The following is a 13,988-nucleotide window of genomic DNA, read 5'->3' as shown; positions in this document are numbered from 1 at the left end:
TGTTTGCACACGGCTTCCTTGTCCAACACATGTATTTCTTGAACTAAACAAATCAAGACAGAGTGAGGCAGGCAGACAGAGAGGCTGAATAGTCTGGCTATTAACAGAACAAGCCCTCTCAATAGATTTGAGATTGAGCATTGGTCTGGGGGGTCTGCTCTGTATTTTCTCCGTACAAGAGGCATAACCAACGTGCATGCAGTTCAGGCCAAAAGTTTGGACACACCTTTTCATTGAATGCGTTTTCTTTATTTTCATGACTATTTACGTTGTAGATTGTGGAATTATGTACTTAACAAAAACTGTGAAATAACTGAAAACGTCTTATATTCTAGTTTCTTCAAAGTAGCCACCCTTTGCTTTTTTGATAGCGCTGAAAACCCTTGGTGTTCTCTTAGCTTCACTTCACAGGTGTGCCTTGTCAGGGTTAATTCGTGGAATTTCTTGCCTTATAAATGGAGTTGGGACCATCAGTTGTGTTGTGCAGAATTCAGGTTGATACACAACCGACAGCCCTATTGGACAACTGTTAGAATTCCTATTATGGCAAGAACCAATCAGCTAAGTAAAGAGAAACAAGTGGCTATCATTACTTTAAGAAATAAAGGTCAGTCAGTCCGGAAAATTGCAAACATTTTGAATGTGTCCTCTAGCGCAGTCGCAAAAACCATCAAGCGCTACAACAAAACTGGCTTACATGAGGACCGCCCCAGGAAAGGAAGACCAAGAGTCACCTCTGCTGCTGAGGATAAATTCATCTGAGTCACCAGCCTCAGAAATTGGAAGTTAACAGCATCTCAGATTAGAGACCAGATGAATACCACACAGAGTTCTAGCAGCAGACACATCTCTAAAACAACTGTTAAGAGGAGATTGTGCAAATTAGGCCTTCATGGTCAAATAGCAGCTAGGAAATCACTACTAAGGAGAGGCAACAAGAAGAAAAGATTTGTTTGGGCCAAGAAACACAAGGAATGGTCTTTGTGCGACGCAGAAAAGGTGACCGGATGGATTCTACGGGCCTGGTTCCCAGTGTGAAGCATGGAGGAGGAGGTGTGATGGTGTTGGGGTGCTTTGCTGGTAATACTGTTAGGGATTTATTCCAAATTGAAGGCATACTGAACCAGCATGGCTACCACAGCATCCTGAAGCAACATGCCATCCCATCTGGTTTGCGTTTAGTTGGACCATCATTTAATTTTCAACAGGACAATGACCCCAAACACACCTCCAGGCTGTCTAAGGGATATTTGACTAAGAAGGAGAGTGAAGGAGTGCTACACCTCCACAGTCACTGGACCTGTACCCAATCGAGATGGTTTTGGGTGAGCTGGATCGCAGAGAGAAGGCAAATGGGCCAACAAGTGCTGAGCATCTCTGGGAACTCCTTCAAGATTGTTGGGAAACCATTTCAGGTGACTACCTCGTGAAGCTCATCAAGAGAAGGCCAAGAGTGTGCAAAGTAGTAATCAGCGCAAAGGGTGGGTACTTTAAAGAAACTAGAATATAAGAGATGTGTGTCAGATATTTCACACTGTTTTGTTAAGTACATAATTCCATATGTGTTCTTTCACAGTTTTGATGTCTTCAGTAATAATCTACAATGTAAATACAGGAAATGCATTGAATGAGAAGGTGTGTCCAAACCTTTTGCCTGAACTGTAGTTTAAATCACTCTGTACGCAATTGGAAAGTCCTTCAACCAATCAGAGTAACAATCTGTGTGACAAACTTTGCAGAGCGAGCTTTTCCCAAAGCCAGTCGGTGGTAAGGCAAACACATCCTTCTTTTGTAGGACTTGTTTCAGGGAAAGTTTCTGTTGTTTTAAGAGAAAACCTTCTTTTGAAATCATTTTAAAACAGCAGCTACAGCGGCATCAACGGGTTGCTGTTGTTGCGCTTCGGTAGCCAACATGTTGAATGCAAAAAGCTGCTTGGTTGCTTCTCTATCGCCATCGTGTTAAACCCACTGATAGCGTGCAAGGAGGCCAGTTTTTGATTGGTTCCCGGAAAATTTTAAATTGCAGGAGAATTAAACGTGCCGAGCCGCAGGGCGAAATCAATCGCTGGCAGAGTGGGCGGGGTTTACCCAGTCTAGAGGCTGACAGCTCCTACCCCTGAAGTTTTTTCTTGGCTTGTTGTGAGGCGAGTGGCGATGAACAAAAGACTAAAGTTTATAGCTAATTAGCCAAAAGACAAAACAAATAGTTAACTTCTGCATGAGCTACTAGCTTTTGTAATAAATTAGCTAAGCTTTAACTGATGCATCATGGCCCTACAGGCTAATGTACTGTACTTATAGGAGACAGTACAGGTGAACAGCTACAGTTAAATCTGTGTCTAATAACGTCATCACAATTGCAACACTGATATGCAAATTAGTAATGTTATACCTTTGTTCGCATTTCTGGTGCCCCCTCTTTCGCTTTTAGCCATCTGTGCAGTTAGCTAAATTTACCAGAGAAAACAGGAATAAGGCACAAAAAGGACTACTAGTAAGTTAAAGATGTGGTAGCACTGGATCTGGACGGGAAGGATAACTCCGAGATTTGGAAGGGGTGTGTCGCGATTCTGCCTTCTCCCACCGCGACACAGGTTCGTGGAGCTGAGTGTCGCAAATTCGGTTTCATTTTCCATATCGTTACAGCCCTATTAAAAATTGTAACATAGAAAACATGCACATTGTGGCAGTTTCCCTTGCTGTTTTTGATTTCTTTCCATGATCCCCTGTTACATATAGACACCCCAACAAATGCTCATGCGCCTCAACATGACAAAGCCAGACTGACCTGTGGAAGACAAGAACAGGCAGTTAGAAATACTCGATGAGGGAGGAGAGCAGAAAGGATGAAGGCAATAGAGAAGAATGACAGCAGCAATCTGTCTGCACAGGGCCAGGCTGCCATTAATCTTCATAAGTAGAGAGATATAGTAGAGAAGGGGAAATACAAAGTGAAGATGTGCAGGAGGAGAGAGAAAGGGCATAACTGAGGACAGAATCTGTCCTCACAACTTTCTGTGTCTTCGTCTCTTGCTATAACGCAGTATGTGAGCACTCAGAGAAACATAGACCCTTTAACTCAAAACAAAGGCTGTAACCATCAGTCACATCTGGCCTTGAGTCAGCAACTGTAAGGATCTGAGCAGCCACACTATAATTCAATTAGTCTGGTTAAGACGCAGAGTTGAAGCCGCCCAAGTTCTAAGACTCTATTCAGAATTAACGTACTGTCCTGTCCACGAGGACATGGAGTTCACCTACCATTGTTCCCACAACTCGGTTAAAGTGGGAGATAATTCCATTCCATCAAAAGTCCCATGAGAATATAAATGTACTCTTAGGGATAAATGCAGCAAAAGAAAAATGGTCACCCTGTTTCACTGTTAAAAATCACCTGTCTGTGATCGCTAACAGTAACGACTTACAATGTTTTGTTTCATCCTCAATCAGCCTCCTTTTATTTCTATCATTTTACACAATTTCACAGAGTCACTGACAACCCGAAGCTCAGACGATGGGCTAAGTGATGAGGGTAGCAATTTTGTAAACATTTTCCAGCACAGAAACCGCAAGGGTAGAACTCCTTAAAGAAATTTAACATTTACTTTAAGCTTGAGAAAATCCTGCGTCAGCGGAAAAATAAGAGTTTACACTGTAATTCTTAAATGTTTGTTACAAATGTAGAGACTAAAAAGAAACCCATTCCCTTTAAATCTAAGGGACAAACTAAAAGCATCATGGTGGTTGGTTTTCAAAACTAGAAAAATGTGCTATTAAACTCTATTATAGCTGCACTGCAGATTACTGCCATTTCTTGGTTCTGTACATATGACAAGCTAAGAGAAAACTTTTTGTCAACAGTATTTATAGTATATATAATTTTCTAAATTAACATCCCATTAGTAACTTTGTGGGTGATCCTATGAGTCCTTTGCCTTTTAGAGTTTATTGTTCTCAGTGCACTACATTTGTATTTATTTTTTAAAGGTTATTTGGGGCTTTTCTGCCTTTATTTGATAGGACAGCTAGGTGAGAAAGGGAAGAAAGAGGGGTAAGTTATGCTGGAAATAGTCTCAGATCGGACTTGGACCATGGACCATCGCGTCGAGGAATAAGCCTCAAACTACATGTGCGCCTAGTGAGCCAACCCAGCCAAATGCACTACATTTTAAATCTGTCTGTTTGTCTGTTTACAGTATGGCATTACCATTTATTTGAGGACAGTGGCATTTCAAAACATTTGTTCAGGCTTGCCTCAGTTCTTACCAGAAAGAGCAGAAACAGGCCTGTAAATAAAAAGAGGAAAAAAGAGATGGATGGCAAGAGCGAGAGGTACTCGGCACAGCTGACAGAAGGGACACAGTGGCAACTGTGTTGATAAAGGAAATGCGCCTGGGGAGCTTCCCTGAACGTGTGCCTCAGTGGATGTTCGCACAGTATCTTCTTCCACAGTCTTGTAGACAGTATGATGGCATTTTCATCTGCACAGCTTTGCTGAGTCAGACCCTCTGTTTCTCTCTTACTCCCCCCCCCCCCCCCCCCCCCCTTCTCTTATGCACACCTTCCATCATTACTTCATCTACTCTAAAGCGGCAGAGTGGCTGCCTGTAGCCCAGAGGTACCCATAGAGACTTCAATATATGGCCAGCTCTTAATTTATAAATAAATACATATTTTATGCTGTTTTTCATTCAAAGAGTTCATATCTGCTGCCTTAGGGGTCAGATGCTGAGCTACCATGTGTATCTCAGATTGACGTGTTAATACATTAAATAATAAATACATCCGCAATTAAGGGAGATGCTCTCATCAGTCAGTGCAAGGGCAGTCAAAAGAGAGATAATAAAACCAACGGCAATTACTCCAATGCCTCCATCTGCCTACTTTGATGTTGCCTCACACACATACAGATTCAAACACACGCTCATAAATACATACAGGCACTCATCATGGCCACACGCATTCACCTACAGTGCCGTTCATGCAGGTGCATAACACACACGCTTACTAACATTCAATACACACATATGCAGCTCACAGCAACCTTCCATTATGCAGGCGTACAGTTCAAGCAGCGGTATACTCAAACGGAACAAGGTCGTGCAACCCGTCCTCCAAAAAATGTGAGGCAACCCAGATGTTTTCTGTTGAAAAATGAATACATAAACAGGTGGTGTGACAAGTTGGTTGTCATACCGAGGTGGTAAGATTACGTGGCAAGATTATGAGTCAAAGAAGAGTCTGCAACATAGTCCGAGCCTGTAGGAGTGACGTACAGACTTTGGGTTGGTCCCTATTTTGAATGCCTAATAAGGGTTTAGGTGGAGGTGGGCCTAACAATACTAATATACATACATACTGATATTTTTGTCCATCTTGTTTTATTTTGTCTCAACACTTAACTCCTGGTTGGGGTGGGTTGCACTCTAATCCAGTATGGGCTATCCAGTTACTTCACAGCACATAATTATAATAGCTGCGTCATAGACTGCTTAGGTTTTATAGTGGTGGGTTGCATGAAAATTAAAAAACAACTATAATGCCATATTACAAGGTGCTCAAATTCTCCAGAGGAAACCTGGATGTGGCCTTTCAAATTACAAAGTAAAAGCATGGTTTGATATGCCAAAATGGATCTGTAGCCTCCTTTAAGTGTTGCCAACAATCAAATTAAAGAAAAAAAAACACCAGCACTCACAGGTAGGCTAAAAGTTGTATTCATTGTGGGTAAAACCGAACGCGTTTCGTCATCAGTTTCAGTGCATGTTCAATTATTTATGATAAATCTGAATATTATAATGTGATGGACACTTAAAATACATTATTAACAGAAACGATGTGCACACATCTAAACTAATTCAATGTTGCTGTGGGACAAAGTGAGATTAGCCTCCAATCAAATGCCATGTATGTAGATATTGTTAATATAGTGCTTGGATACAAATAAGACAATATATGTTTTGAAACTTTTGATACTTACTGCCCCTCATTTAGGCTCGACATGGTCTCACATTGACTAACTCACTTGTGTTGTCCATTGTGTGTCCGACAATGCGTGCTTTAGAACACCAGCCCAACTCTACGTCGGATAGGCTCACGATGAACTTTTACTCAACCTCAGCCAATCCTCAGCATTTATGCACTTGTCCCGTGCACTGCCCACTAACCAAGGAAGAAAAAAAGTCTTTGCCTTTTGGCTCAGAGATTTAGTTGGTTTGATGAAAGAAAAAAAGAAAAAAAAACAGCTTCTACAGGGAAGAGATTGCTCACCCATTACTGAAAAAAGTAACGCCGTTATTCCCATCACAGGTCCTGACTATCGTTTAGATTTTGTTCTTGATTTCGATCATACTCTTCACTCTCAGACAGCCAACCAGGTCTTCATCCCTGCTATTGCTGACCGGGTGGAAGAATGCATGTCAGGAAATTTGTGGAGGACTTGGAACTGTGAAAAGTTTTACACCAGCTAAAAACTTTGCCAATCTTGGCAGAAAGTAAGAATGAATAACTTTCCGTTGCAAAGGAGTTTTCTGAAGCATTCAGACCTTCCGACCAACCCTTCTTTTGGAGTATACTTCAACCTTAACCATGCGCATTCCCCTAAAACACATGCACATGCATGCATGCATGCACAATGTTGCTCAGGTTCTCTTTCTTTGCCACATAAAAACTCAAACATATGATAACTAAGGTGCAGATAATGCCAACAGAAAAGGAAAAAACAAAGGTCAACCAAAGTAAAAACTGTGGGTAAAGTAACACAAGTCACAAACAACATGTCTTGAAGGAAAAAAGTAAAATTAATATAAATGAAATAGAAGTATACGAGTTTAGGAAGGGTCACAGGTGACAAAACTTAAAAGGTTTAATCAGATTTTGAAAAGTGAAATAGTCAAGACATGGTTCCCTAAATCCTTGAATCTAAACGAGAGGGAACAATGTCCTTCACATTGCTTTGAGACAAAATAATACAAACTATGTACACTTGTCATGATATAGTGACTTGCGTATGGCAGAAGCATCGCTTCTTTCATTTCAGCCTTATGATTGTCATTTTATGGGCCCCATTTATACGTTCGAATTAGTGAAATGTCCTGCTTTGCAACGCTTATTGTCTCATAACTATGTTCAGTTACTGTTAATAAAGAAAATGCTGGCACCAGCAATGCTACATGTATTCTTACTTAAAGTTTGAATTTCAACTCAGTATAGTGCTGTTCTGTAGGTGTGCTCTGCATTTACAAAGCCATTAAGGTTATAGTTACTTTGGATGGCTCCATTGAAAGCATTCTTTGTAGGCCAAATTGCTCCCAGGAGAGGCTCACTGTTGCAAAAACCTAGAAAAGATCAGTTTTTTAATGGGTCAGCAAGACGGGGAGAATCCTGCTAGACTGTCCTCTTCCTTTAGTTGATTTCTGGCCAACTGAGACATTATTACACCACTTCTACAGTTTTGCACAATTGCAGTAAAGCCTCCTCTACCTTTAATAGGAATTCTGTGAAGCTGGTATCAATAACCCTGGGACAAAAATGAGAGTTACAATATTTGAATACGCCATGGCCTTTCACATGTAAATTAAACTCTGCCCCCCTAGCCGAAACAAATTACAGCCAACTGCTGGTGGCTGGACATGAATGGCCTTCCTAATGTAGTCTGCATCTACAGTGAGCTGGGGAGCAGCTGGAAAAGAGAAACTGAGACGGGGGAGAATTTATGTGACAGTGCAGAGTGTGACAGTTTGCTTTTTTTTATACTTAGTCTGCCATGCAGCCGCACTGTGACAAATGGGGCTTGGCTCCCTGAGCATCTGTCTCCAAGGACTCACTGAGGGGTAATTAGAGCTGTGGGATGATAAGGAATATTCCTCAGGCCCACTAACTATTATTGGTGGCAAAGGGGATGGGGCCTTTACACAGACCTCTGACATCTCACAATTCTGTCCTACAGGAGGGGTGGGGTAGGCCAGGGAGTTTGATGAAGCCTTACATTGGGGGGGAAATTAAATCGGCCCTCAGGGAAAGAGTCATGGTTTGTGAGACAAGTTTGAGGATTGCTGGGAGTTTTATATCACCAAGCTGCTGATTGACAAATCTGCAATATTCTAAATGCTTTTAGTCTTAGCCGGTTGAGAATAATAAAATTAAACTGGAGTGAACTTTAAAAAAACCATGGTCTATTACTTTTATTTCCTTACTTCTGCCATCTGTTATGATGAAATTGTTTCCATTAGGGCTGCACAAATAATCAAATTTTATTCACGATCACGATTTCGACTCCCCACGATAAAATTTGTGTGATCGCGCGATTTTTTTGTAATGCGTCATTTCATAGAACGCTCCGTTTTGTTTTTGCAAAGCCCATCTACCCCTCCGTAAACCAGTGTCTGATCATGTGCCAGTCAGAATTGTTCCCTGCATTGCACAGCTTAGTTTCTAGATGTGGACAGTCACAGAGGACAGAGTAATGGGAGGAAAATTTAGAAGATAGCAGTCGTTTATACGTCGGTCTCAAGGTTTACCAGTTTACCAGTAAACGCAACATTTTGTCCCGTCTGTGTTGTTTTTCAGACAACAGCAGTAACCAGTGCTAGTTGGCGCTAGTTAGTGTCTGATAGCTGTTAGCTCCTCTAGGACACACCGGTGCTATGTCCTCGCATCCGCTGCAATGTTGTTATATGGATATGGTTTAATTTTGCGTTACATAACCCATTTCTTTTTTAAAGCCGTGCCTGTGTTTGGACCTCTCCTCTATTCTCTCTCGTCTTACTCTGCGCAGTGGGGCCGCTCCACACTTCTGACATTTGTCTACAGTTACAAAATTGTATTAATGAAGCTGTATATTGTTAAGTATGAGGGGTGAACCTGTTTTTGTACCAGTGTTTCCGTGGTAACCCTGCTATCGCGGCCGCCACGGCAAAGAACACAGAAGAAGTTATTTAATGCAACTAACTTCAGGTCGTAGAGTAACAGCATGTGAGACGGAGGCTGCTGGATCTGGGCCAGAGATGTGACCCATGCTCAGAATATCATAGTTAATAAAAATGCAGCGCAGTGACGATACAGACATTACATACACACAACGTGTGTATCCGCCATTTGACCCGTGCTGGACCCGTTCATAATGATCAGCCGTCGCTCTGTGAGTACGTCCATTGCACTCCCCCTCTCTCCCTAGCTCTTTTAATCAGTTATTGTTGAAAACAAGTGAAGGAGCTTTCTCAGAGATGCATTTAAAAAACTAAATATATCCTACGCAATTTATTTCAGATAGCAAATTTTCATTTACATGTGTTTCAGCTGTATGTCTATACAACATACAACTTCAACATAAGAATGTAACATAATATGGATGTGAAAGCAGTTATAAACAGCCTCTGTGACAATACAATTTGTTTTGGTTAAAATCAACAAATAATCGTGAGAATAATCGTGATCACAATATTGATCAAAATAATCATGATTATGATTTTGGCCATAATCGTGCAGCCCTAGTTTCCACCACTTTCATTGCTGAAATCTCATAAAACAGCAACATGGCTAAAACTAGGTCCAGTAGGGTAACAACCATGAGCGGTGAGACAACCAGGACGTAAACAAACTCCCAGGTTTGTCAAATTTATTTGAAAGTGAAAACCAAGGTAAAATCATTACCCAAAGTGACAGCTACCAAACTCCAAGATGGCACCCGTTCATTTGACTGAAAAGTGTTTGCCCCAAGCCAAAAAGGTTCTCTCCTCCTGGTTGGGAGTTGATACAGTTTTTTTTTTACATTTACAAACATTTAAAAGTTTTTAAAGTTTTATAGACAGCTCTTTTTAAATAGTGGCCTATGCCAAAAATACTTTTAGAACATATGAGGATATTTTAGTTGCAGTGCTGTGGTTGGCCCCTGAAAAAGTAGGCAACAAGCCTGATTGGCATCCTCGCTAATTGTGCATGCAGTCACTCTGCGCCGTGAGTGACAATTAGGGACTTGACTTTAGATAAATCAGGGTAAAATGTCGTCTTGTTTACAACCCATATGATCGTCTTGCCGTTCCTGTTCGCAGCATTTTCATAACTCATTAATTTCTTTGGTGTGTACAATGTTTTTCTGATAGATTAAATGGGGGGTTGGAACGGAGTCATTGTAATAAACTGTAGCTTTCCGTTAAGATGCATGACTGGGGCAGTAAAGATAGGAGTTGAGGGCTGCTGGCAGAAAGGGACCATGTCTCACTCTCTAGGAAACACTAGTTGAGTAAGCAGACTTCCTGTTGTAGAGTTTAGTTTATGCTGCTGTGTTGGCTCAGGGCCAGTGAGGGGAACTGGGATCTTCAGGACGATCTATCAATGCACCACTCTCTCTCTCTCTCTCTGCACTCTGTAACGAAAGTGTTCGAATGTTTCTGCTTCCACTTAACATTCACCATAATCCCCCTGTATCCTGTATTCATTATCTTCACTTCTTGTTATGTATGTAATTTGCAAACCATCAGTTGTCCCACTTGGAAACTAGAAAACAATAGACTGGATCTGCAGTCCCAGCTGCATTGAGTCTTTACTTCTATTGAGATGACATATACCGTATATAGTCCTAACTGAGCAATAAGGACAACCAAATTAAACCAAATATTTTCACTCATTCACACAAAAGCTATGAAAATTCAATAAAAAAAGCAAAAATAAAATTGATCAATGCACACGCATTCCTGGGCATCACAGAAAAAAAGTCAATACTCCATATTGTTGTGTGTAAAACTGCATATTACCTTCACTCTGTGTTAAATTTGTCCAATGTTTTGTTTCTTATGCCTGCATTTCCAAATGCTTTACTTCATCAGCTGAAAATGGTTTAATTTAGGTTCATTAAAATGTTAAGCCAATGATGCTCCAGAGTGTTTGGGAGCAATATGGAGATCAGGAGAGTAGGATTGGGAATTTGACATGAGCGCAAGGGGGGAGGTAGGATTTGAGGGCAAATCATCATGGGCAAGGGTCGTCTGGAGCAAGTTTCCCAGCAGCTTTATTGCCCTTAGATGATCTCTCCTCCACAGAGTGGAAATGGACTCAAGATCATCTATTAGATAGGTACAATAAAACCTTTGGCAAACGTGTCCCTGACTGTTTAAAACAGATAAAACACAACGAAGCACAGGCACAGCACATGACAAACAGTGACATAGGAAATTCACAGCCACAATACACAAACACAACACTGACACATCAAAGGCACGGACAAAGACAGGCACAACCACAGCATCTACAGCTGAAAACCCACAGTGGAAAACACACAAACATAGACTGAAGCACAGACACAACACAGACGGAGACACAGACGGACATTCAAGTCAAATCTAATACTAATACACAGTCTAAGGTCATGCACAGACAGAAATAAAGCATGCACACAAACACACTGATAAGAATAAAGAGGTCGTCCCACAAAACACACACATATACCTCACACACTTCCTCTAACACACACACACACACACACACACACACACTTTGATTTGATTCTAAACACGAACACAGTGGTACAAACGACACAAGCATATTTTATAAATCAGAAGAACCCACAGGAAAAATACTTGAACTGTGTCTTTTATCACTACTGTGAACCTGTGTTGTGCAAAGTACTTTGAGTAGAAGCATAGGCAGACGTGCTGAAAACCTGTATCCAGTCGATAGGAAATGTGTCAAATCTATCTATATTTTGCCCGTGGACTCTTGCCATGTAATATGCTGCTTGAGAACATTTCCAGAGAAATCACAGACACTGATATAGATGTGAATATAGATACAGATACACACTAATGTTATCTATCAATATTTAAGACTAAAAGAACAACACCAAAAACGCAAAAAGAAAAACAACCACTTCAAAAAAAAAAAATCAGCAAGTTAGTACAATACGTCAAGCAAAAACGGGAACAAAGAAAAAGCTCCAGTCTGATCCCACGACACCTGACTGAATCAGCTCACAGCACAACAGCGACACCAGAAAGTCAAAGGAACCAGAACTACAATACCATAAGCAACACACAACAAACATAAGAGAGATAAAGATAAAAACAACAACAGCAGAGCAACAACAGTGACACAAACTTTAAGTGACAGATACAAGATGGTCATAAATACAGAATATATATATATACATATAGATATATAGAAATAGGAAAAGCCAGATATACGTGTTGCAGATATTTACTTCATCATCAAAGTGCCATACTCCTTGGCCATCCGGCATCTCAGAGCTCACACTACTGTCCTGATCGATTAGCCAGCGATGCACGGCGTGGGCCTAAAAGGACATACGACATAAAGACAGAGCCCAGTTAATCGCAACAGTGAGAAGCAGAGCGAGGGAGAGACAGAAAAAGGTAGGCAGAGGAGAAGAGCAGAGCGGACAGAAAAAAATGGCAAGGAAATGAGAAAGATTCAAAGAGGTAAAGGTGAACATTATATAGAGACACAGGTAGAAAACAAGGTGGAGGGAGGGAGGGAGAGCAGGAAGAGGAACCACCCCATCCCACCCTTTCCCATCCCACCTTGCTTGTCCAACCCCTCCCTCCCCAAAGAACTCTCCCTGTGGGAAACAGGTCAGGTTAAGATGAGGTGTATGAGTGCCAAAGCACGACATGAAGATATCACACATTCAGTAATGAGTGCTGGGCAACGCCACACTGATGGCAATGGAGGAGGATCTGGTGTTGATGGTTTGTGGCTCATAGATGGATCAGCTGCAACCTACGCAATGGAGGGATTCCTTTACATTCACACTTGTGCAGGTGGCACCTGGACCCAAAATGACATGTACTTACCCAGAATTCACTTATAGAAATGTGCAACCACATTAGTGTATATACTACAAAAGACGACACTTAAATATCTTTTAACACAACAACACAAACAGAGAAAAACATAAAGTATGGCCAAGTCTGGTCTCTGACTGAGATGCACAGAGAAACAGTGAATTATAATTCAGCGTTATCTTATAGCAAAGACACTTTCTTCACAGTATGTATGCAGACTGCCAGATAGTGTGGAATACAGCAAGAACGGTTGAAACAACAGTAATTTATAAAGAAATGTATCAACTAAAGTCTGAGAGCTTCACAAAGCAACCAGATAACACTTGTTTTTTTCCCAGAAAGGGACCAAGACTGTCTGCTCATTCAGGGAATCAGACAATCTCCCAAACGTCTTCCTTCAGACAGACAAAGGTCCTGCTCACACTCCCTCTGCTGAGATTCAGATCAAACACACACTCTAGCCAGCCCTGGTCTTCCACACACACCCACACACACCCCATCTGTTACTCTTGACGGTTGTCGCGTCAGCATCAAAAACAACGAAGCGCAGCTCTTTTTGTGACACTCGCTGCCCCTTTGCGGCAGAAATACTTGTCAAGATTTGCACTGGGATGAAATTGCAGAATGCAGGGGATTAATTACCCTGTCATGTCTGCCACTGCACATTTACTATTTACTTTACGCCAGCAATTTTACAGTACGTGTGTTGTGTTTTTAAGATGCAATGATGCGGGCAGTCATACCATGACACTGCAAAAATAACATTTATTTTGCACTGAAGGGCCATTTAGCACACAAACTGTTGACTGATGGAGAAAGCTGTAGATTGGCCTCTTTAACACAGAACATAAGGAGAAAAGTGAGGATTATGTGTGTTCATGTACAGGCATACAAACATTCACTCACACCCGTTTAGATATTGTTGTAATACACTACATGTATAACCCAAGGGGCAACACATCTTAGAACTAGTTTGTGAGATGTTGCCCCCCCTCCCCAATCCAGTGTCAGAAAGGTGTGTGGGGGGGAAGGGTTTCCAAAGACAAAATGTCCTCTTCCCTGAGAGCTTTCTTTATCTTTCTACGCTTGTGAGGACATTTGATTCCAATAAGGACAGAGATACACACACACACACACACACACACACACACACACACACACACACACACACACACACACACACACACACAC

General features: G+C 41.4%; 1 protein-coding gene across 3 annotated transcripts in view; it reads right to left on the bottom strand.

Moving 5' to 3' along the window:
- ank1a (ankyrin 1, erythrocytic a) overlaps positions 1-13,988 on the bottom strand; it is a 110,627-nt gene that overhangs the window by 43,795 nt on the left and 52,844 nt on the right. For 2 of the 3 annotated variants that reach the window (XM_034872290.1, XM_034872291.1), the window contains exon 2: positions 12,194-12,286. The exons of the other annotated variant lie outside the window; for it this stretch is intronic. In XM_034872290.1, the coding sequence (XP_034728181.1) occupies positions 12,194-12,286 (93 nt within the window). The remainder of the gene's footprint in view (positions 1-12,193; positions 12,287-13,988) is intronic. 3 annotated transcript variants of the gene reach the window in all.

This window comes from Etheostoma cragini, chromosome 5 (assembly GCF_013103735.1).
Source record: "Etheostoma cragini isolate CJK2018 chromosome 5, CSU_Ecrag_1.0, whole genome shotgun sequence".
In the NCBI taxonomy this organism is placed as follows: domain Eukaryota; kingdom Metazoa; phylum Chordata; class Actinopteri; order Perciformes; family Percidae; genus Etheostoma; species Etheostoma cragini.
The sequence above is the reverse complement of the archived record's forward strand: the minus strand, read 5'-3'. Positions and strand labels throughout refer to the sequence as shown.